The sequence below is a fragment of the Moschus berezovskii genome, chromosome 4 (genome assembly GCF_049115385.1).
Source record: "Moschus berezovskii isolate FMDL1 chromosome 4, NW_MosBer_1.0, whole genome shotgun sequence".
Lineage (NCBI taxonomy): Eukaryota > Metazoa > Chordata > Mammalia > Artiodactyla > Moschidae > Moschus > Moschus berezovskii.
In genome coordinates, this window is record NC_142463.1 from 28,076,071 (window position 1) to 28,101,029 (window position 24,959).

At 42.7% G+C, this 24,959-nt stretch overlaps 1 protein-coding gene across 1 annotated transcript; it reads left to right on the plus strand.

Annotated features, from left to right (window-relative positions):
• CPT2 (carnitine palmitoyltransferase 2) lies at positions 1–24,609 on the plus strand. The gene is made up of 5 exons (XM_055401330.2): positions 1–294; positions 11,026–11,106; positions 13,071–13,177; positions 21,687–22,991; positions 23,991–24,609. The coding sequence occupies exons 1-5, from the start codon at positions 143–145 to the stop codon at positions 24,320–24,322; spliced, it is 1,977 nt and encodes a 658-aa protein (XP_055257305.2). The 5' UTR covers positions 1–142; the 3' UTR covers positions 24,323–24,609.
• Positions 24,610–24,959: the final 350 nt, after the last annotated feature.

A 24,959-nucleotide genomic window follows, 5' to 3' on the forward strand; every position in this document is an offset into this window, starting at 1 on the left:
GCCGGAAGTGGCCCCGCGGAAGGGCACAAAGTGTACTGTAGTACCTGACCGGTCGTCGCCGGGCACTGAGGGCCGCGGCCTGATCTCCGTACAGCAGAACTCCCTATTCTCCGCGTTCTAGCTGCTGCCGCCTCCTGGGACGATGGTGGCCCGCCTGCTGCTGCGCTCCTGGTCCCGGGGTCGTGCTGTTGGCCCGGGAGCCCTATGTCGGCTCCTGAGCACCGGCTTCGAGCCCAGCCAGTACCTGCAGCGCAGCATCGTGCCCACTATGCACTACCAGGACAGCCTGCCCAGGTGAGCCCGGCTTCCAGGTCCCCGTCGCCCACAGCCAGCCGAGGGTTCGGCTCCAGCCTTTCTCCAGTCACTCTTGTCTCTTCTGCTGAACCCTCTTGCACCCCCAAAGCTTTACCTGGGACGCTGCCGCATTCTCCAGTCTGAAAATCCCCTGGCACTGGAAATTCAGAACTCTCAAGTTCTCTTCCAGAATCCAACCCCCCCCGCCCCCCGCCAACACAGACACACCACCACCATCATAGTTCTCTTCGATTTTCTCTCTTGAACTCTTCTCAGACTCCTCCAAAAACTAAACTTCCAATCAGATATCTAATCGTCCCTCATATTTCTCTCTGAAAAAAATGTACAACCTGCATGTGTCCAACATCACTCTTATGCTTCCAGCTAAGGTGTTCCCTGAATTCCTGCCCAGAATAGGGATGGGTCAGTTCCTGATACATAATACTGATAGTTACTCTCCTTCAACTTTTCCCACCACCACCTTTTTCACAGCTGCTGCCAGAACCCTCAGCACCACTCCCCACGTCTCCAGTCCTCTTCTGTTTTAACACCCGTCAGTCCCCCAAGCTGACTCAGATATTTACCTTACCCTCCAAGTCCTCAGCATTCTAAGTCCAGTCTTTACCTGGAAACCCTTAACCCCTACCAAACCTTCCTCAACATTCCCCCACTTTCCTCCCCCTGAAATATCCTCCCTAACCCACACTGCTCTCTGCAACTTCAGCCCACCCTCACAGAATTCTAGACAGCATCTTCAGTACTCCTTCTCAAATCTTACTTTATTCACATTAGATCCTGTTCAGTTCAGTTGCTCAGTCATGTCCGACTATTTGCGACTCCATGGACTGCAGAACACCAGGCTTCCCTGTCCATCACCAACTCCCAAAACTTATTCAAACTCATGTCCTTTGAGTCAGTGATGCCATCCAAACCATTTCATCCTCTGTCGTCCCCTTCTTCTCCCACCTTCCATCTTTCCCAGCTTCAGGGTCTTTTGCAATGAGTCAGTTCTTCGCATCAGGTGGCCAAAGTATTGGAGCTTCAGCTTCAGCATCAGGCCTTCCAATGAATATTCAGGACTGATTTCCTTTAGGATGGACTGGTTGGATCTCTTTGCTGTCCAAGGGACTCTGAAAAGTCTTCTCCAACACCACAGTTAAAAAACTTCAATTCTTCAGCACTCAGCTTTCTTTATAGTCCAACTCTCACATCCATACATGACTACTGGGAAAACCACAGCTTTGACTAGATGGACCTTTGTCGGCAAAGTAATGTCTCTTGCTTTTTAATGTGCTGTCTAGGTTGGTCATAACTTTTCTTCTAAGGAGCAAGCATCTTTTAATTTCATGGCTACAGTAATGATCTACAGTGATTTTGGAACCCCCGAAAATAAAGTCTATCACTGTTTCCACTGTTTCCCCATCTAGTTGCCATGAAGTGATAGGACCAGATGCCATGATCTTAGTTTTCTCAATGTTGAGTTTTAAGCCAACTTTTTCACTCTCCTCTTTCACCCTCATCAAGAGGCTCTTTAATTACTCTTCACTTTCTGCCATAGGGTGGTGTCATCTGCATATCTGAGGTTATTGATATTTCTCCTGGCAATCTTGATTCCAGCTTGTACTTCATCCAGTCCAGCATTTCTCATGATGTACTCTGCATAGAAGTTAAATAAGCAGAGTGACAATACACAGCTTTGATGTACTGCTTTCCCAATTTGGCACCAGTCTGTTGTTCCATGTCCAGTTCTAACTATTGCTTCTTGACCTGCCTACAGATTTCTCAGGAGGCAGGTCAGGTGGTCTGGTATTCCCATCTCTTTAAGAATTTTCCACAGTTTGTTGTGGTCCACAGTCAAAGGCTTTGGCATAGTCAATAGAGCAGAAGTAGATGTTTTTTGACACTCTCTTGCTTTTTCGATGATCCAGCAGATGTTGGCAATTTGATCTCTGGTTCCTCTGCCTTTTCTAAAACGAGCTTGAACATCTGGAATTTCACGGTTCACGTACTGTTGAAGCCTGGCTTGGAGAATTTTGAGCATTACTTTGCTAGCGTGTGAGATGAGTGCAATTGTGGAGTAGTTTGAGCATCCTTTGGCATTGCCTTTCTTTGGGATTGGAATGAAAACTGACCTTTTCCAGTCTTGTGGCCACTGCTGAGTTTTCCAAATTTGCTGGTATATTGAGTACAGGACTTTCATAGCATCGTCTTAGGATTTGAAATAACTCAACTGGAATTCCATCATCTCCATAAGCTTTGTTCGTAGTGATGCTTCCTAAGGCCCACTTGACTTCGCATTCCAGGATGTCTGGTTTTAGGTGAGTGATCACACCATCATGGTTATCTGGGTCATGAAGATCTTTTTTGTATAGTTCTTCTGTGTATTCTTGCCACTTCTTAATATCTCTGCTTCTGTTAGGTCCATACCATTTCTGTCCTTTACTGAGCCCATCTTTCCATGAAATGTTCCCTTGGTATCTCTGATTTTCTTGAAGAGATCTCTAATATTTTCCATTCTATTGTTTTCCTCTATTTCCTTGCATTGATCACTGAGGAAGGCTTTCTTAACTCTCCTTGCTATTCTTTGAAACTCTGCATTAAAATGGGTATATCTTTCCTTTTCTTCTTTGCCTTTTGCTTCTCTTCTTTTCACAGCTATTTGTAAGGCCTCCTCAGACAACCGTTTTGCCTTTTTGCCTTTCTTTTTCTTGGGGATGGTCTTGATCACTGCCACCTGTACAGTGTCACGAACCTCTGTCCATAATTCTTCAGGCACTCTGTCTATCAGATCTAATCCCTTGAATCTATTTGTCACGTCTACTGTATAATCATAAGGGATTTGATTTAGGTCATATCTGAATGGTCTAGTGGTTTTTCCTACTTTCTTCAGTTTAAGTATGAATTTTACAATAAGGAGTTCATGATCTGAGCCACAGTCAGATCTTAACCTTGTTTTTGCTGACTGTACAGAGCTTCTCCATCTTTGGCTGCAAAGAATATAATCAATCTGATTTCAGTATTGACCATCTGGTGATGTCCATGTGTTGAGTCTTCTCTTGTGTTGTTGGAAGAGGGTGTTTGCTATGACCAGTGCGTTCTCTTGGCAAAACTCTATTAGCCTTTGCCCTGCTTCATTCTGTACTCCAAGACCAGATTTGCCTGTTACTCCAGGTAGCTGTTGACTTCCTACTTTTGCATTCCAGGCCTCTGTAATGAAAAGGACATCTTTTTTGAGTGTTAGTTCTAGAAGATCTTGTAGGTCTTCATAGAACTGTTCAGCTTTGACTTCTTCAGCATTTCTGGTCAGGGCATAGACTTGGATTACTGTAATATTGAATGATCTGCCCTGGAAATGAACAGAGATCATTCTGTCTTTTTTGAGATTGCATCCAAGTACTGCATTTTGGACTCTTTTGTTGACTGTTATGGGTACTCCATTTCTTCTAAGGGATTCTTGCCCATAGTAGTAGATATAATGGTCATCTGAGTTAAATTTACCCATTACAGTCCATTTTAGTTCTCTGATCCCTAAAATGTCGATGTTCATTCTTGCCATCTCCTGTTAGACCACTTCCAATTTGCCTTGATTCATGGACCTAACATTCCAGGTTCCTATGCAATATTGTTCTTTACAGCATCAGGCTTTACTTCCATCACCAGTCACATCCACAACTGGGTGTTGTTTTTGCTTTGGCTCCGTCTCTTTATTCTTTCTGGAGTTATTTCTCCACTGATCTCTGGTAGCATATTGGGCACCTACCGACCTGGGGAGTTCATCTTTCAGTGTCCCGTCTTTTTTGCCTTTTCATATTGTTCATGGGCTTCTCAAGGCAAGAATTCTGAAGTGTATTAGATCCATAGCCCACCTGAATTCTATGTCTCTTCACCATAGCTACTCCCCCCACCTTCTTAACACTTCTTTCAGAATCTACTTCCCCAGTGAAACAGCCCCAATACATCTTCCTCTCTCCTTCCCTCACCCAGTATTTTCTTTAATTCAGCTTCCAGTTTTCCCAGTCTTTGAACTCCCAGCCTTAAATTAAGCTGCCAGGTCTCCTCCAGTATTAGCAATTTCCCCAAATTCCTTCACCCTCTACAATCAAACTTTAACTTCTCTGCCTGCTTACCAGTTAGTTCCTAGTGCAAAGTTCCAAATTTCTTTCAAAAACCTTTGAAAAACCTTAATTCCTTTCTTACCAAGCTGCCCGTCAGGGATCTCGCAGTCCAGGGGTTAGAGACCAACTCTCATTGTAAATAGAATCAAGATTGTCACAGACATCCCCCACAACTACTGCTGCTGCTGCTAAGTCACTTCAGTCGTGTCCGACTCTGTGTGACCCCATAGACGGCAGCCAACCAGGCTCCGCTGTCCCTGGGATTCTCCAGGCAAGAACACTGGAGTGGGTTGCCATTTCCTTCCCCAATGTGTGAAAGTGAAAAGTGAAGTCGCTCAGTCGTGTCCGACCCTTAGCGACCCCACGGACTGCAGCCTACCAGGCTCCTCCATCCATGGGGTTTTGTAGGCAAGAGTATTGGAGTGGCTTGCCATTGCCTTCTCCCCCACAACTACTAGATTGCTCTTTTTCTGTACAACTAGGATCCCCTTATGGAGAAGGAAATGGCAACCCACTCCAGTGTTCTTGCCTGGAGAATCCCAAGGATGGGTGAGCCTGGTGGGTTGCCGTCTATGGGGTTGCACAGAGTTGGACACGACTGAAATGACTTAGCAGCAGCAGCAGCAGGAGCCCCTTAACCCTTAACTGCCCACCCCCCCTTCTCAGGAATATCATCTGAGGTGATTCTTTTGAAGTTACAGTGTGCAAACTTCTAAAACAGACTAAAATGAGATTGTCTAGTAACAACCCCACTGTTTAAATTTGTTAGGAGGTCTGCAAATAGAAAGAAAAAGTCCCTGTTCCTGTGAGATAAGCCTTGAGCTCCTGTGTCTGAGCTGAGCCTGTATGTAGGGGAAAGGTGAGGGATGACAGAGTCTGTCTTCGCTTGCCAAGCCCAGCAGCAGTTGGCCTTTAACTTTTAGATAGGCTTGGGCCCCACCCAGGTTTAAGATCAGAGGGATTTTCTCCACTGTAGAATTGGAAAGCTGAGAAGAATATTAAAGTCAAGGAATATGAAGATCATTTCTTTCACTCCGCAGAGCAAATATCCTGGAGCTACAAATAGTAGCACCCATCACCTGTGTATAACTCTGTAAACAGTGACTCCCTCAGGCCTCCGCTTCGTCACCTGTATGTTGAGAGTTAGATGAGATTCTTTATCTCTGAGATTCTGGAGAGGTAAATTGTATTATCTTTACACTGATTTAGATGTCACAATTAATGAAAAGCCCAGGCTTGAAGTCTGATAGAACTTAGTTTTAGATTCCAGATCTGACACTCTTTATAACTTCAGGCAGTTCTGTTAACTTCTTTGGGCCCTAGTTCTTACCTGCAAAGTAGTATCAGAATGCACAGTTCATAGGGCTGTCGTGAGGGTAGAGTGAGGTAAAATGCCAAAATAATTGGCATCTTCTCTTGTTTGTTGGCAAGAGAAGGACTCACCTCTTAGTATCAGTGTTAGGTGGTCCAACTGGACCTCCCTTCTTCCCTCATCCTTTTTCTGTCATATCACTGCCTTTTAATCAAGTGACTTTGGACTTGCTTTCTTCTAGGAAGCCTTACAGTATCATTTGCTTGGTTTCCAGCTATTATATTTTTTTCTTTATTCTTTTTTAATGTGGTCAAATATACAAAACATAAAATTTACCATTTTAACTATTTTTAGTCTTCTCCAACACCACAGTTCAAAAGCATCAATTCTTTGGCGATCAGCTTTCTTTACAGTCCAACTCTCACATCCATACATGACCACTGGAAAAACCATAGCCTTGACTAGACAGACTTTGGTTGGCAAAGTAATGTCTGCTTTTTAATATGCTATCTAGGTTGGTCATAACCTTCCTTCCAAAGAGTAAGCGTCTTTTAATTTCATGGCTGCAATCAGCATCCACAGTGATTTTGGAGCCCCCCAAAATAAAGTCTGTCACTGTTTCCACTGTTTCCCCATCTATTTCCCATGAAGTGATGGGACCAGATGCCATGATCTTGGTTTTCTGAATGTTGAGCTTCAAGCCAACTTTTTCACTCTCCTCTTTCACTTTTGTCAAGAGGCTTTTGAGTTCCTCTTCACTTTCTGTCATAAGGGTGGTATCATCTGCATATCTGAGGTTATTGATATTTCTCCCGGCAATCTTGATTCCAGCCTGTGCTTCTTCCAACCCAGCGTTCCTCATGATGTACTCTGCATATAAGTTAAATAAGCAGGGTGACAATATACAACCTTCACGTACTCCTTTTCCTATTTGGAACCAGTCCGTTGTTCCATGTCTAGTAGCTAAAGCTGAAACTCCAAAACTTTGGCCACCTCATGCGAAGAGTTGACTCACTGGAAAAGACTCTGATGCTGGGAGGGATTGGGGGCAGGAGGAGAAGGGGATAACAGAGAATGAGATGGCTGGATGGCATCACCGACTCAATGGAGGTGTGTTTGAGTGAACTCTGGGAGTTGGTGATGGACAGGGAGGCCTGGCGTGCTGTGATTCCTGGGGTCGCAAAGAGTCGGACACGACTGAGCAACTGAACTGAACTAAAGTGTGCAATTCCGTTAAGTGTTTTTTTTTCAGGGTTATGTTTTATGCACTGACCAATTAATCTCAGAATATAAAACTGCAAGTCTGGAGAAGATAAAGGGTGGATCAGCCTGACCTACACATTTACATTATTAACTTGATAAGCATTGATTGACATGAATTTGGAGACCAGTCAGTCATGGTGAGGAGCTTACTGTATAGTGGGGGAGATTTGACAGGGAAGCAGATACAGTTATGGTATAATGGATCAGTGGGAAGCAGCATCTCATGGTGGTTACGGTCATGAGATAGGAATCAGATTTGATTTTTAATCCAGCTCTACTTACTAGCTTCATGGCTGTGAGGAAATCATGTAACCTAAAAATGGGGTGTTAATATTACCTCCCTCTCAGGGTTGTTAAATACCCTAATGTAAAACACTTAGCACAAAGCCAGGCATATAGTAAGTACTCAGTAGATATTCTCAGGTACTATCACTGCCTTAAATATTTGTTGCATATTGCATTGTATGAGTGTGGTGGTGGGAGTGACTTAGTGCCTGGCAGAGAAAGGAAGCTTCATAGAGGAGGTGATATTTGAGTTGGAATTTGAAGATCATCACATGAGAGGAGTGAGGGAAGGATAGAACAGCATGTGCTACGAAACAAGTCTGAAAATGGATGATGTGTTCAGAAATTTTGAGAAGTTGATGGGAGGCCCAGCTCAAAGTAAAGAATCATCACTTGGGCCCTAAGTTACTAGAGTTGGGCTGGTGTGTGTGTGTCTGTGTTGGCTGGGTTGGGGGTTGTGGCACTGTGTCTTAAAAAATGGTAATGGGCCACTATTTTAGGCCTGTAGTTGACCCACAGTCATTGTCAATTATCTTGTGATTTCTTTTAACCCCTAATCACTTTATATGATAGCTGGTGTTCAAGACATAATGGGCGTGTTCTGTAGAATTCACATGGGAGGCAGGTGAGGCCCAAGTTTCCAAGGCGTGGAGGATAACAGATAGAAACAGTAATGGTCTGAGCCCCAAAGGCATGTTCTGCAGATAAATTGTCTTGACAACCAGAATGATTTTACCAGAATAATAACTAGATTGTGTAAAGATACAAAAGACTTTATACCTGTGTTCTTGCAGGGAGAATAATAAAACACCTACTGCTTGGAGCCCTCTCAGATATTGATATCAGAATCACTTAGGAGATAAATCCGGTTGGTGCTAACTTTTCTTCCATCTTTATTATAGCAAATGGTGTTTAGATAGGGATGGAGTTCTTTGATAGAGGGTGGGGAAAGAGAGCCCATATGGTTAAAATGAACCTGCCAGGCCTCTCTCAAGGCTTTGGCTCTATAGCTCTTTTCAAGGCACCTGGTGAATAACCTCTCAAGGAGCTCAAGGAACTACAGCTGTGCCTTGGAAACCAGTTTTGGTGTTCCCTGAGGAACTGTGGAGGAAGGGTTGTGCACATACTGAAAAGGCCACAGTAAGAGCAGTTGTGGTAGCAAGTTATAGAAACCCCAATTAAACTGGTTTTAGCCAAAAGGAATGTGTGAACCCACAGACCTGAAAAATCCAGGTTGGGTTAAGGGGTCCAAATGATGTCATCAAGACCCTGATTTGCCTTCCTGTTCAACTCTTCATTTGTGTGACTCCATTCTCAGGTAGGCTCTCTGCTCATGGTGCCATAATGGTAGCCATCACCTAAGGCATAGCTTTCGCACTCATTTCTTAGTAACTCAGATGTTAGAGATTCCCTTCCTCATCCTAACAGTTAAAAAAAAAACCCAAAACTCCTATAGTTAAGTCTTTAGGTTCTTGCTAGGTCTCATTGAGTCTGAAACAGTAAGCTTTAAGCCCACCCCTGGGAGCTGGGCATGGAGTCAGCTCTACCTGAACTGCAGGGACTTAAGTAGAAAGGGTGCTGTTACTAACAGAAGTGAGAAAGTTTAGGGCAGGCAAAACATCAATATGGTGAAACCCCATTCCAGGCACTGAGGGAGAGATGATGAGCTAGTTCCCTAGGAACATGAGCAGAGTTTGAATCTATAGGACTTGATGACCGAGTAAGTAAAAAAAATGTATTTATCAGAAGAAAAGCAATGACAAACCTAGACGGTGTATTAAAAAGCAGAGACATTACTTTGCCAACAGAGGTCTGTATTGTCAAAGCTGTGGTTTTTCTAGTAGTCATGTATGGATGTGAGAGTTGGACCATAAAGGCTGGACCATAAAGACTGTATACCAAAGAACTGATGACTTCGAACTGTGGTGTTGGAGAAGACTCTTGAGAGTCCCTTCCACAGCAAGGAGATCAAAGCAGTCAATCCTAAAGAGAATCAATCCTGAATATTCGTTGGAGGGACAGATGCTGAGGCTGAAGTTCCGATACTTTGGCCACCTGATGGGAAGAGCCGACTCATTAGAAAAGACCCTGATACTGGGAAAGATACAGGAGGAGAAGGGGATGACAGAGGATGAGATGGTTGGATGGCATCACTGACTCAATGGACATGAGTTTGAGCAAGCTGCGGGAGATGGTGAAGGACAGGGAAGCCTGGTGTACTGCAGTCCGTGGAGTCGCAAAGAGTGGGACACGACTGAGCAACTGAACAACAGTCGAGCGCTTACTGTGTGCCAGGCACTGTTCTGAGTCTGTGACATGTGTTGCCTCATCGAATCTGCACACAACACTGGAAAGTACATACTAGTATCATCTCCATTTTATGTACGAGGAAAGTTACGTACAGAGCAGCAGCATGACCAGAGCCACACAGCTGTGAATGGTGATGCCAGCGTCTGCCCTCTTCACCATTGTGCAGTTCTGCTGCCTTGCCACAGGAGGAATCAACAGGATTCCTGAGGTTGTGGTCACAGAATTGTAAAGGAGCCTTAGGAAAAGTCTCTTTCAGTTCCTTCATCTTACTGAGGGAAAAAATTGATCACCAGAGATGAACATAACTTGTTTAGGAAAATTTCTAACAGCTTTATTGAGATATAATTCACATGCCATAAAATTGACACTTAAAAAATTGAGATATAGTAGATTTACAGTATTATATAAGTTTCAGGTGTACAACATAGGGACTGATAACTTTTAAAGATTGTACTCCATTTACAGTTAATATAGAATGGTGGCTGTATTCGATGTGCCATACGATACATCCCTGTACCTTATTTTGTACATAGCAGTTTGTACCTCTTAACCCCCTAACCCCTGTTTTGCCCTTCACTGCTTCCTTCTCCCCACTGCTGCTGCTGCTGCTGCTAAGTCACTTCAGTCGTGTCCGACTCTGTGTGACCCCATAGACGGAAGCCCACCAGGCCCCGCCTTCCCTGGGATTCTCCAGGCAAGAACACTGGAGTGGGTTGCCATTTCCTTCTCCGCTTCTCCCCACTAGTAACCATTAATTTGTTTTCTGTATCTGTGTTTCTTGTTATGTTCACTAGTTTTATTTTTAAATTTCACATATAAATGATATCATACAGTATTTGTCTTTCTCTGTCTGACATATTTCACTAAGCATAATACCCAAGAATATCCATTCCTCACAGGACTCCTGGTGAGCTGGGCGTGACTTGACAGTCCATCCCTTGGTTGGCTGGCCCATGGACAGACCTGTGTTTCTCTTTTGTATGATTCTCTGTCAAAAATACACCAATAAATTTAAAAATAGAACTTTTTTTCATCTTAGGAGAGAAAAAGACTGTTGTTCAAAGTAAGGGTAGAATTAAAATCCATGCCAGTGCAGGGTTAACATAGGTATTATAATTGTGACAGGAATCAGGAATATTTTGGCTGTTTCTGCTTCTCCATTTTGAATTTGTTAGTATATTTACTAATTTAGCTTATGAAAATCATCATTAATACAATAAAAGGTTATTCTTCTACCTAGAAAATAAAAGGAGTACTGTTGATACTTAAATTCATCTATTCTTATTTGTCAGTGGCTTAGGCTTCCTATTGTTTTGTTTTTTTGTGGGGTTTTTTTTTTTTTGAAAGAATTTAATTATCCAGTAATTATTTATGAGTTTGGGTTGGCAAGCTAACTAACCTCTTCCACATTTTGTCACCATTACACTGACCTTGTTTTCTCCCCAGGCTGCCTATTCCCAAACTTGAAGACACCATTAGGAGATACCTCAGTGCACAGAAGCCTCTGTTGGATGACAGCCAGTTCAGGTAAATGCTGAGAAACCCAAATGACCATGGTTGGGTTGTTCAGGAGAAGCTGACAAGTGGTGGCGGATCAATTTTCAGGGAGTGTCTATGATTTGACTGGGTCCTCAGGCACCTGAGACCTAGTCTTTACATTTGCAAGTTCAGGAAATAGATTTTCACTCATGAAGGGCTGACCAGACCCTAAGGTGAGACTCTTTAACTTGACTGAATAGGCAATGGTTTAGACACTAGAATGCCAAATTTGTACTGCCCTGGCAGATTTTACCTCGTTAGCTAGCTGGCACTGGTCATTTGCAGAGGGCATGGTCTCTTGGTAGGGAGCTTCATTGAGGAGAGCAAGTGGCAGACCAGAAGATTGCTTGGTGAGCTTATATACTGGGTTGGATAGTATGTCCCCTAAATTCACTCCCTTCTCAAAAACCTCAGTGTGTGACCTTATTGGAAAGAGGGTAGTTGTATGTGTAATTAGTTAAGAGCAGTTCAGTTCAGTCACTCAGTCGTGTCTGATTCTTTGTGACCCTGTGGACTGCAGCACGCCAGGCTTCCCTGTCCATCACCAACTGCTTGCTCAAACTCATGTCCATTAAGATGAGGTCATACTATTAATAGAGAAGGCTTCTTGCCTGGAGAATCCCAGGGACGGTGGAGCCTGGTGGGCTGCCGTCTGTGGAGTCGCACAGAGTCGGACACGACTGAGGCCACTTAGCAGCAGCAGCAGCAGTCCTTATTCCAGTCCTTAGAAGGGATAAAGAGACAGCCATGTAAAGACAGAGGCAGGTTGGAGTGTAGTAACAGGCTAAGGAATGCCAAGGATACCTGATAATACCACAAGCAGAGAGAGAAAGGCCTGAACAGATTCTCCCCGAGACTCTTCAGAGAGAATATGGTCTTGCCAGCACCTTGATTCTGTACTTCTAGCCTCCAGAATTATGAGAGAATACATTTCTGTTGTCTTAAGCCATCTGGTCTGTGGCACTTTGTCTTGGTAGTCGTGGGAAACTAATTCAGCCTAGAAGTGGAAAATAATATTGGATATTGTCAAAAAAAAAATGGATTCCATCAGGCTGTTATGTCCTATTGTAGTACTTTGTTTCCACAATGGGAATTTGTTGTGCAGAACACTGGCCTTGTCATTAGAATCACATAGAGTCCTTCAATGGACAGTGATGGAAAAAAACAGATGAACTGTCCACTGTCTTTTTGTTGTTGTTTAGTCATTAAGTCATGTCCATCACTTTTGCGACCCCATGGACTGTAGCCTGCCAGGCTCCTCTGTCTATGGGATTTTTCAGGCAGGAATACTGAAGTGGGTTGCCCTTTCCTTCTCTAGGGGGTCTTCCCCACCCAGGAATTGAACCCACATCTCCTGCATTGGCAGGCAGATTCTTTTATCACTGAGCCACCAGGGAAGCTACTCCACTGCTTTTAAATATTCCATATTAGTCACTTGAAGCTTCTCTTGACATGGTAATGATTTAATAGCTACCCATTATTAAGTATTATTTTTAAAATTATCCTAAATCCTTAGCTTTATAAATATTTTAAAAATCATGTAAGGTGGTGTATTTCTGGGTTAGCATCTAAAGAAACTGAGACTGAGAAAGATTGAGTAACTTGTCCAAGGTCATACAATTTGAAAATAACAGAGCTAGAATTCAAACTTAGCTCTTCTTGACTCCAAAGCTTTTGGAGTAATTTTCTCCGTGTCAAGCTGCCTCCTAGATTACACATTGTTTTACGAGATGTGAATTCATCTTTCTGATCTGTCATTTTTAAGAAAATATTGTAGATTTATCTGCTTGGATTGATTCTCTGCTTCTGACCAGAGGTACTTTCTGATCTCAGTCCCAGATTCTAGGGATATGCTAGGGAACCCAAAGTTCTGTGAGGCATTTGTGGCCATGAATCTAAAAACCACCTATTCCCTGTCATGGTTTGATTATGTCTTTTCTTGAACATTTCAGGAAAACAGAACAGTTGTGTAAGAGTTTTGAAACTGGAATTGGAAAAGAACTACATGAGCAGCTGGTCGCTCAGGACAAGCAGAATAAACATACAAGCTACATTTCAGGTGGGTAGGCAGGGCTGTGAACGTGATATTTCCAGAGCCTTCCATAATGGAAAGCAGGGCATCTTCTCTCCCGTTTTGGTCTCATAGGAGTTTTTGGTGAGACCAAAAACGTTTGTGAAGTGTTGTCTCGTCCTCTCTTCCTGAGGTGAACATTGAGGCTGAGTGAGTTCTTCCTCCACGGAGGTGTTGTCTGGAGTCTGTGGTCAAGAGCAGTGGCTTACCTGCTCTGTAGATAGGATCAGGACAGAACCTAATCATTGGTTCTGTCTGAAAAGGATCCAGGGTTTAGTCATGTGTCCTGTATGTATCATTATCGGTCCTTCGTTGTCTGGCCCAGCTGCCCACTCCAGCCTCATTTCACCATCTTCCCTGACACACCCATGCTTCAGCAAAGCTGAGTATCTTCTTCCCTCGACCCCTTAGTCTTTTCATTCTGGGCCATAATCCATGTTGTTCCCACCACCTTTTTTTACCTGGCCAATTCTTCCTCTAAGACCCAGTTAAGATGGTTGTCAGAGGTTGGGAGTAGGGGCTGGCAAAATGGTGAAGAGGATCAAAAGGTAGACTTCAGTTATAAAATAAGTAAGTCCTGGGAGTGCAGTATACAACTTGGTGACTATAGTTAATACTGTATTGTGTATTTGAAAGTTGCTGTGAGTATGGATCTTAAAACTTCTAATAAAAAATTTTTTATAAGTGTGTATGGTGATGGATGTGCTGAGCATTTTACATATATACAAATATTAAATCATTATGTTGTACACTTGAAGCTAATATAATGTTATATGTCAATTACATCTCAATTTGAAAAAAGCAGAAAAGACCAGATCTGGTAGGATGAGTTTTCTATGAAACCTTTCAGCCCTTCCCATTCAGAGTTGATTGCTTCCACTTCTGTTCCCACTGAACTTCTTTTAACTCAGTTTATGTTTGTAGTAGGGTTATACATGCATATCATTTAAAGAATCAAATAGTTTTTCATGCTTGTTGTGAGAAGCAACAGTTTCCTGACCTTGACTTAATTTCTCACTTCTCATTTTGCCCCATTCTCTAAATTACTTGCTCATATCAATGCATCTTTTTTAGTTTTAGGCGTTATCTTTTGATGGCTTACTGTAAAAGATTAGGATTTATCGGTCTCCTGTATCCTCACCACATTTCTACCCCTTATTGTCACCGTAAGCTATGGTGGGCTTAGTCGCTCTGTCGTGTCCAACTCTTTGTGATCCCATAGACTGTAGCGCACCAGGCTCCTCTGTCGTGGGATTCTTCAGACGAGGATACTGGAGTGGGTGTTCCCTTCTTCAGGGGGTCTTCCCAACCCAGGGATCGAATGCAGGTCTCCTACAATTTAGGCAGATTCTTTACCGACTGTGCCACCAGGGAAGCTGCCTGGTGTTTATACTGTTATAATCATGTAAACATTGTTGTCAGCTGAGTTGTATAGTACATTGGAATTATTTTTCCTTTTCCACACTAACTTTGTTTTCTCTATAGTTAATAATTATACCTTCTTTTGTTTTGCTTTCTATGTGCCTAATGATTTATCTGGGGATTTTTAAAAAATTTCTCATCTTCCTTAGTGGTCTTTCTCCAGTTTGCTTTTTTTCCTGTTTGTTTTATCCTCTTTTCTTTCTTCAGATGTTTCATGATCCTTCTCTGTTGTCTTAGACCTGAATGAGATATTAAAAGTTGTGGGAATTTCTATAAATGAGAGTGGGCTTGTCAGTCACAGCTTCACTGTAATGTGATCAGCTAAACCACTTCCTCGGGGCGCCCCTAATGTTGGTGTCTTTGGGTTATTAGACTTCTTAGGGAAGGCTTTTCCAGTTAACTGCCAAAAGGTATATTCCTGGTTGCTGCTGTTGCAGGAGTGGGATTAAGGAAAGAAGACATGAGTTCTCATCTGTGACTTATGTCTCCCAATTTTACTTTCTCCAGTGAATAAAACTTAAATCTTCTGCTGGAGTAGGGAGGGGATCTGGGGGGGTGGGGTTCTAATTAAACAGCCTTGCAACCAGATGTGCCTAGGCTACTATATCCTGAGCCAGCTGGGGGTTCTGCTGTTTAAGTCATATTGTTTCCTGGCTTTCTCTGCTGCCAGCTTAGGGTTGGCTTTCTCTGACTCTGATGTATAATTTTACAATTTCCAATATTCTTTTCTTCTCTCTCATTCTCTTTACCTTATTGGCTTATGTCTTTCTAAAATTCTTTTACTCAAGGGATCAAAAGCATAAATCCATGTCTTCTTTCATCAAATGTATCTTACCCCCATTTTAATGAATTGCATTCTGTTTTAATTCTGTTTATCTCCTTTACCAGATTTCTGAATTGAAGTCCATGCTCTATCCCCAGGCCCAGGGCCTGGCATGGCACTGATTCTCAAGGAATGAAATGGAATTAATGGATCAACAAATGAATAATAGATAAATTTTTGTCCATTAATCCTTCCCCAATGCTTTATGTATAAAAACTACTTCTTCCCATTGAAGATACCCTATATTTGTAGAGTTCACCCATGCTTGTTAATCCAACCAGGAACTTCCCTTGAAAACATGTTTTCTAATAAGATACCGAAGAATTGATGCTTTTGAACCGTGGTGCTGGAGAAGACTCTTGAGAGTCGCTTGGACTGCAAGGAGATCCAACTAGTCCATTCTAAAGGAGATCAATCCTGGGTGTTCATTGGAAGGACTGATGCTAAAGCTGAAACTCCAATACTTTGGCCACCTCATGCGAAGAGTTGACTCACTGGAAAAGACTGATGCTGGGAAGGATTGGGGGTGCGAGGAGAAGGGGACAATAGAGAATGAGATGGCTGGATGGCATCACCGACTCGATGGACATGAGTTTGAGTGAACTCCGGGAGTTGGTGATGGACAGGGAGGCCTGGCGTGCTGTGATTCATGGGGTCACAAAGAGTCGGTTACGAGTGAGCGACTGAACTGAACTGAACTGAACTGAATAAGATACCGCTTCTGGAATTTTTACAAGCATCCACAGGAATACAGAGGGCTAGTTTGAGTGGCTCATATGCACTGAGTTATTTCTAATTGCCTTTCAAGTATTTCCTAAAAGAGGGAGCAATGTACATAGCACACAGAATGATGGTGAAAGCTTTCTGTCATTTTAGGGAGACAGTCAAGTATGGATATTGTCCCTGAAAGGAGGTGAAGCACAGGAGGGGTGGGATTAAAAACTGTTCTGTTTCAGTGTGAATGCAAGTGAGGACTTACTGTTTTTTATTTCTGTAAGTGTTAAGGAGGAAAACAGAATGAGGACGAAAAAGCAATGAATAAATATTAGAGAAATGTAAGTCAGAACCACAGTGATGGTTATCCACTAGAATGGCTCCAATCAAATAAGACTGATAGTAAGGTTAACAACAACACTAGAGATGACTCTACACGTGGACATCACCTCATGGTCAACACCGAAATCAGACTCATTATATTCTTTGCAACCAAAGATGGAGAAGCTCTATACAGTCAGCAAAAACAAGGTCAAAAGCTGCCTATGGCTCAGATCATGAACTCCTTATTGCCAAATTCAGACTTAAATTGAAGAAAGTAGGGAAAACCACTAGACCATTCAGATATGACCTAAATCAAATCCCTTACGATTATACAGTGGAAGTGACAAATAGATTTAAGGGATTAGATCTGATACACAGAGTGCCTGAAGAACTGTGGATGGAGGTTTGTGACATTGTACAGGAGGCGCTGATCAAGACTATCCCCAAGAAAAAGAAATGCAAAAAGGCAAACTGGTTGTCTGAGGAGGCCTTACAAATAGCTGAGAAAAGAAGAGAAGTGAAAGGCAAAGGAAAAAAGGGAAAGATATATCATCTGAATGCAGAGTTCCAAAGAATAGCAAGGAGAGATAAGAAAGCCTTCCTCAGTGATCAATGCAAAGAAATAGAGGAAAAAAATAGAATGGGAAAGACTGGAGATCTCTTCAAAAAAATTAGAAATACCAAGGGAACACTGCATGCAAAGATGGGCACAAAAAAGGACAGAAACAGTATGGACATAACAGAAGCAGAAGATATTAAGAAGAGGTGGCAAGAATACACAGAAGAACTATACAAAAAAGATCTTCATGACCCAGATAACCACGATGGTGTGACCACTCACCTAGAGCCAGACATCCTGGAATATGAAATCAAGTGGGAATGAGGAAACATCACTACGAACATAGCTAGTGGAGGTGATGGAGTTCCAGTTGAGCTATTTCAAATCCTAAAAGATAATGCTGCAAAAGTGCTGCATTCAGAATGGCAGCAAATTTGGAAAACTCATCATTGGCTAAAGGACTGGAAAAAGTCAGTTTTCATTCCAATCCCAAAGAAAGGCAATGCCAAAGAATGCTCAAACTGTCGCACAGTTGCACTCATCTCACTTGCTAACAAAGTAATGCTCAAGATTCTCCAAGCCAGGCTTCAACAGTACCTGAACCAAGAACTTCCAGATGTTCAAGCTGTATTTAGAAAAGGCAGAGGAACCAGCGATCCAATTGCCAATATCCATTGGATCATCAAAAAAGCAAGAGAGTTCCAGAAAAACATCTACTTCTGCTTTATTGACTACACTAAATAAATTGTTGTGTGGATCACAACAAACTGTGGATAATTCTGAAAGAGATGGGAGTACCAGACCACCTGACCTGCCTCCTGAGAAATCTGCATGCAGGTCAAGAAGCAACAGTTAGATCTGGGCATGGAACAACAGACTGGTTCCAAATAGGAAAAGGAGTACATCAAGGCTGTATATTGTCACCCTACTTATTTAACTTATATGCAGAGTACAGCATGAGAAACGCTGGGCTGGTGGAAGCACAAGCTGGAATCAAGATTGCCGGGAGAAATATCAATAACCTGAGATATGCAGATGGCACTACCCTTATGGCAGAAAGCAAAGAGAAACTGAAGAGACTCTTGATGAAAGTGAAAGAGGAGAGTGAAGAAGCTGGCTTAAAACTCAATATTCAAAAAACAAAGATCATGGCATCTGGTTCCATCCCTTCACTTCAGATAGATGGAGAAACATTGAAAACAGTGAAAGACTTTATTTTCTTGGGCTCCAAAATTACTGCAGATGGTGACTGCAGCCATGAAATTAAAAGATGCTTGTTCCTTGGAAGAAAAGCTTGACAGCATATTAAAAAGCAGAGACATTACTTTGCCAACAAAAATCTGTCCAGTCAAAGCTATGGTTTTCCAAGTAGTCATGTATGGATGTGAGAGTTGGACCTTAAAGAAGGCTGAGCACTGAAGAATTGATGCTTTTGAACTGTGGCGCTGGAGAAGACTCTTGAGAGGCTCTTGGACTGCAAGGAGATCCAACCAGTCCATCCTAAAGGAAATCAGTCCTGAATATTCATTGGAAAGACTGATGGTAAAGCTGAAACTCTAATACTTTGGGTATCTGATGTGAAGAACTGACTCATTGGAAAAGATCCCGATGCTGGAAAGATTGAAAGCAGGAGAAGGGGAGGACAGAGCACAAGATGGTTGGATGGCATCACTGACTCAATGGACATGCGTTGAGAAAGCTCCAGGAGTTGGTGATAGACAGAGAACCCTGGCATGCTGCAGTCGTGAAGAGTCAGAAATAACTGTGCAACTGAACTGAATGGTAAAAATGTTGCTGAGGATGTGGAGAAATTGAAACCCTTGTACACTGCTGGTGGTAATGGTGCAGCCACTTTGGAAGACACCTTGGCAATTGCTCAAAAGATTAAACATAGGGTTCTGGTTCAAGATGGTGGAGTAGAAGGACACTAATTCACTTCCTCCCACAGTTATGTCAGAAATATTTCTACATGTGGAACAGTTCTCACAGAATATCTACTGAAAGCTTGCAGAAGATCCCGTACAACCAAAGCTGCAAGGAAGGTCCCCACTTAACTGGGTAGGATGAAGGGAAAAGGGAGAAGAGGAAGTGGGACAGGACCTGCGCTCCTGGGAGGGAGCTGTGAAAGATGACCTCTGCCCTCACCCTGGCAACCTCCTTCACTGACTGTGAGATCCCCCAGGACAGATAGGGAGCTTCAGAGGCTGGAGAGGAGAGTGTAGGAGCTGGCTTGCCACCCTGCAGAGTAGAGAGACCCCACAGATGGTCCAGGCCATATTGCCTTGGGCTCACTTCTGAGCCCAAGACACCTGCCTGCTGGCGTGTGCAGCAAGTGGGTGCTGAAACTTGGGTTTCAGAGGGCAGACCCGGGGGTAGGACATGGTTTGGCTGTGGGGAGACAGCCCAAAGGGCTTGGAGTATGGCCAGGCTGAACAAAGGGTGTACACATGATTGATGATATTGGCACATAAACAGACATATGTATCAGTGGAACAGAATAGAGAGCCCAGAAATAAATCCACACACCTACGGTCAATTAATCTGTCACAAAGTAGGCAAGAATATACAGTGGAGACAAGATAGTCTCTTTAATAAGTGGTGCTGGGAAAAGTGGACAACTACATGTAAAAGAACGAAGTTAGAACATTCTCTAATACCATATACAAAAATAACTCAAAATGATTGAAGACCTAAGTATAAGATCAGTTACAATAAAGCTACTAGAGAAAAACATAAGGAGAATACTCTTTGACATGAACCATAGCAATGTTTTTTTTAGGTCTGTCTCCTAGAGTAATGGAAATAAAAGCAAAAATAAGTGAATGGGATCTAATTAAACTTAAAAGCTTTAAAAGCACAGCAAAGGAAACCATAAACAAAACAAAAAGACAACCTGTGAAATGAGAGAAAATATTTGCAAATGATGTAGCCAACAGGGATGAGTCTCCAGAATGTACAAACAGCTCATACAGTTCAATATAAAAAAACAAACAGCCCAATCAAAAAAATGGGAAGAAGACCTAAATAAACATTTCACCAAAGAAGATGTATAGTGATAGCCAATGGGCACATGAAGAGATGCTCAACATCGCTAATTATTTGAGGGAAAAAAATGAGGTATTGCCTCACACCAAACAAAATAGTCATCATTAAAAAGATCTACAAATAATAAATGCCGGAAAGGGTGTGGAGAAAAGTGAGCCCTCCTACACTATTGATGGGAATGTAAATTGGTGCAGCCACTGTGGGGAACAGTATGGAGGTTCCTTTAAAAACTAAAAATAGGGTTACTATATGATCCAGCATATATGCATATATATGGGCATATATCCGGAGAAAAACTCTACTTCATAAAGGTACATGCTCCCCAGTATTCATAACTGCACTATTTACAGTAGCCAAGACATGAAAGCAGCGTGAATGTCCATCAGTAGGTGAATGGATAAAAAACATGTGGGGTGTACACACACACACAATGGAATACTACTCAGCTATCAAAAAATGAAATTTTTTGAAAAATGCATTTGCAGCAACATGGATGGACCTAGAGATCATCAAATATACTAAAATAAGTCAGAGAAAGATAACCATCATATGTTATGACATGTGGAATCTAAAATATACAGATGAACTTATTTCTAAAACATGTTTGAGACAGACTCACAGACATGAAAATAAACTTATGATTGCCAAAAGGGGAAAGGTGGTGGGGGAGGGATAAATTAGGAGTTTGGGATTAACAGATACCAATATATCTAAGACAGATAAACAGCAAGGACCTACTGTATAGCACAAGGAACTATATTCAGTATCTTGTAAAATCTATAATGGATAAGCATCTGAAAAAGACTAGGTATATGTATAACTGAATCACTTTGCTCTACACCTGAACTAACACAACATTGTAAATCAACTATACTTCAATAAAAAAAAGAAAAAAATTTAAAAAAACTCAGTCAAAAAGCAGAAGGTTAGAGAAGACTTCCCATATGACCCAGCAATCCCTTTCCTAGCTATATCTTCCAAGAGAACTGAGAACATATTTCCACGCACAAAAAAAGCACTAGCATTATAGTAACCAACATGTGGGAACAAATGTCCATCTGCAGATGAATGGATAAACAAGATACAGTATATTATTGGAACATTACTTAGCAATAAAAAGGAAGAACCGACACATGCTACAGTGTGGATGAACCTCCAAAACATTATAAGTGATAGAGTGTATGTTCAACTGCTTAGTCGTGTTGACTCTTTGCAGCCACGTGGACTGTAGCCCACCAGGCTCCTCCGTTCAAGAAATTTTCCAGGCAGGAATACTAGAGTGGGTTGTTTTTTTGTACTGTAGTGGATCTTCCTGACCCAGGGATTGAACCCACATCTCTTGTGTCTCCTACATTGGCAGGTGGGTTCTTTACCACTAGAGCCACTGGGAAGCCCATAAGTGATAGAAATCAGATGTAAAAGACCACATATTATATGATCCCATTTAATGTTTTTGCATTATTGGAAAGCAAAAAAAAAAAAAAAAGAAAATCAGAAAATTCCACCCTCTGAAAGTGAATGTCATTTCTTCTGAATATGCTTGATTTTTTTTTTTTTCTTTCTCACATTCTCTCTTTAGGAACTCTTTATTGTTCATTTTTATTTTTTAGGCCCCTGGTTTGATATGTATTTAACTGCTCGGGATTCTGTTGTCCTGAACTTTAATCCGTTTATGTCATTCAACCCTGATCCAAAGTCCGAGTATAATGACCAGCTCACCCGGGCAACAAACATGACTGTCTCTGCCATCCGGTTTCTGAAGACACTTCGGGCTGAACTTCTGGAGCCAGAAGTGTTCCATCTGAACCCTGCCAAAAGTGATACTGATACCTTCAAGAGATTCATACGCTTTGTGCCTTCCTTTCTATCTTGGTATGGCGCCTACTTGGTCAATGCATATCCCCTGGACATGTCCCAGTATTATCGGCTTTTCAATTCAACTCGTTTACCCAGACCCCATCGAGATGAACTCTTCACTGATGACAAGGCCAGACACCTCCTGGTCCTAAGAAAAGGACATTTCTACATCTTTGATGTCCTGGATCAAGATGGGAACATTGTGAGTGCCTCCGAAATCCAGGCTCATCTGAAGTACATTCTGTCAGATAATAGCCCTGCCCCCGAGTTTCCACTTTCCTATCTGACTAGTGAGAACCGGGACATATGGGCAGAGCTCAGACAGAAGCTGGTGAGTGGTGGCAACGAGGAGACCCTAAGGAAAGTGGACTCGGCTGTGTTCTGTCTCTGCCTAGATGACTTCCCCATTAAGGACTTTATTCACTTGTCCCACAGCATGCTGCATGGTGACGGCACAAACCGCTGGTTTGACAAATCCTTTAACCTCATTATAGCCAAGGATGGCACTGCTGCCGTCCACTTTGAGCATGCCTGGGGCGATGGTGTTGCAGTGCTCAGGTTTTTTAATGAAGTGTTTAAAGATAGCACTCAGGCCCCTGCCATCACTCCCCAGAGCCAGCCGGCCAGCACTGACTCTTCTGTGGCCGTTCAAAAACTCAACTTCAAGCTGAGTGATGCTTTAAAGACTGGCATTAGCGCTGCTAAGGAAAAATTTGATGCCACTGTGAAAACCCTCACCATTGACTACATCCGGTTTCAGAGAGGAGGCAGAGAATTCCTGAAGAAGCAGAAGCTGAGCCCTGACTCGATGGCTCAGCTGGCCTTCCAGATGGCCTTCCTGCGGCAGTATGGGCAGACGGTGGCCACCTATGAGTCCTGTAGCACTGCAGCGTTCAAGCACGGCCGCACCGAGACCATCCGCCCAGCCTCCGTCTTCACAAAGAGGTGCTCCGAGGCCTTTGTCAGGGAGCCTTCCAAGCACAGCGCTGGAGAGCTTCAGCAAATGATGGCCAAGTGCTCCACATACCACAACCAGCTGACCAGAGAAGCAGCGATGGGTGAGACGGGGCTGGGGAGCATTCCATTTGGTCTTGTTGCCCTCAGCTCTGGGGTATGCCTCAGTACTATTCTGATTTCCACCCTTCTCTAGGCTTAATCCATCTGCCAACTGATTATTATTTTTTCGTTAGCAGTCTTAACAGCCAGACTAGCCACTAGGGACAGAACATTCTCTCCCCCTGAGCAGGAATGGGGCGATGAGTCTGACTTAAATGCATCATCCTCATTTAAGGTCACTTTCAGCTGTGTCACGTACTCTCTTCCTCTTATTTATTGGTCTTCAGCCTTATTTTTGACAATGCAGGGTTTCTAAACCCATGGCCCCTCTTACTTCAGCCCAGTTTTAGTGTGTTGGCTGCATGTAAATAGGCCATCTCAGAAGCTCTTCCCTACCTAATTGGCATCATTTTGCTCCTTTCCGATAAAATTCAAGACCTAGCAAGGACCTGAAGGATCACATAGTCCAGTCCTTTCCTATGGCAAAGTCCTGGAACTGAAAGGGACCTCCAAGGCATTCTGGTCTCAGCCTTCTCTATTTTAAATGTAGGAAGCTAAGACCACTGGCCCAGGATCACACAGCAAATTAGCAGGAAAGCTAAGATTAGAACCTGGTCAAATACCCTTTCCATTTTGTTCCACTGACTCCATCTTGTCCTTTGTACTTGATTTGGGCTTTTGGTTTTACCTTAGTTTTTTATTCCATTGTGTGCTCTCCACGTACTTTTCATGACTGTTTAAACTGATTCAATCTCAGAATTTTAAAAATTAGGTTTATCTTAGGCTGATTTTTAGCTCAACTGTTCACTGCTTTTTTAAAAGAAATATTCTGGAATGCACTGCTCCAGAATAGCAAGGTGGAGGTGTGAATGCGGAGGTCGACAAACCCTTCTTCCCCTCTCAAGGATGCTGTGAAGGATATTCCTACCTTGGGTGGGAGGTGTTACTAAGTGAGGTCCTTTTCAGTTCTGAAGTCTGATTTTCCATTTTGTCTCTGACAGGCCAGGGCTTTGATCGACACTTGTTTGCTCTGCGGTACCTGGCATCAGCCAGAGGGATCAGCATGCCGGAGCTGTTCCTGGACCCTGCGTACAGGCAGATAAACCACAACATCCTGTCTACCAGCACGCTGAGCAGCCCAGCAGTGAACATTGGCTGCTTTGCCCCTGTGGTCCCTGATGGTTTTGGCATTGCGTACACTGTTCAGGACAACTGGATAGGCTGCAACGTCTCTACCTACCAAAGCCGCAATGCCCGTGAGTTTCTCCAGTGTGTAGAGAAGGCCTTAGAAGACATGTTTGATGCCTTAGACGGCAAAACCATCAAAACCTAGCTTCTGGGTGAGTGCAAAGCCTCTTTCATCAGCATAAAAACTGGGGCCTCTGTAGCCAGTAGGCACTATTTTGTGACTAAGGAAACTAATTATGAGGTGCCTGAGCACCATTGCTGTAAGATTTGAGTCTTAAAACCATGGTTTTAAAGCTAAACATACGATTTCCAAGATCATAACTAAAGATGATGTGAGATTTCGGTTTTGAGGACATTATCAGGAGTTAAGACTTTGAAAATAACTCAGATGTACTTACTGTTGAAGCAGAAATAAAATTTAATTCTTTCTTAGAGGTGGTTCCTCTTAGGCTTTTTTGTTTTGGGTTTTGTTTGTTTTAATTGGAGCTTTCCAGCAGTAAGTTCAGGTGACAGTTCCTGTTAGCTCCTGGTTCTTCAGGTGATGGTGGGAAACACGCATCTTTCCTGTAAACGTGCTTCTCTCTCCTGGGATATCCTTTCTTTAAAAATCCTCTTCATTTTCCTAAGGAGTAAACTGCTACTGCCTGATTCTGATAGTCCTGCTGCAATAAAGGGTTATACCCTTGGATTTAGGGAGTTCTATTTCACCATTCTTCCAGCCAAATGAAGATTAAGAATGTGTGTGTATTTATTTTTACCAGTTGAATCTTGTGTGCTGATTA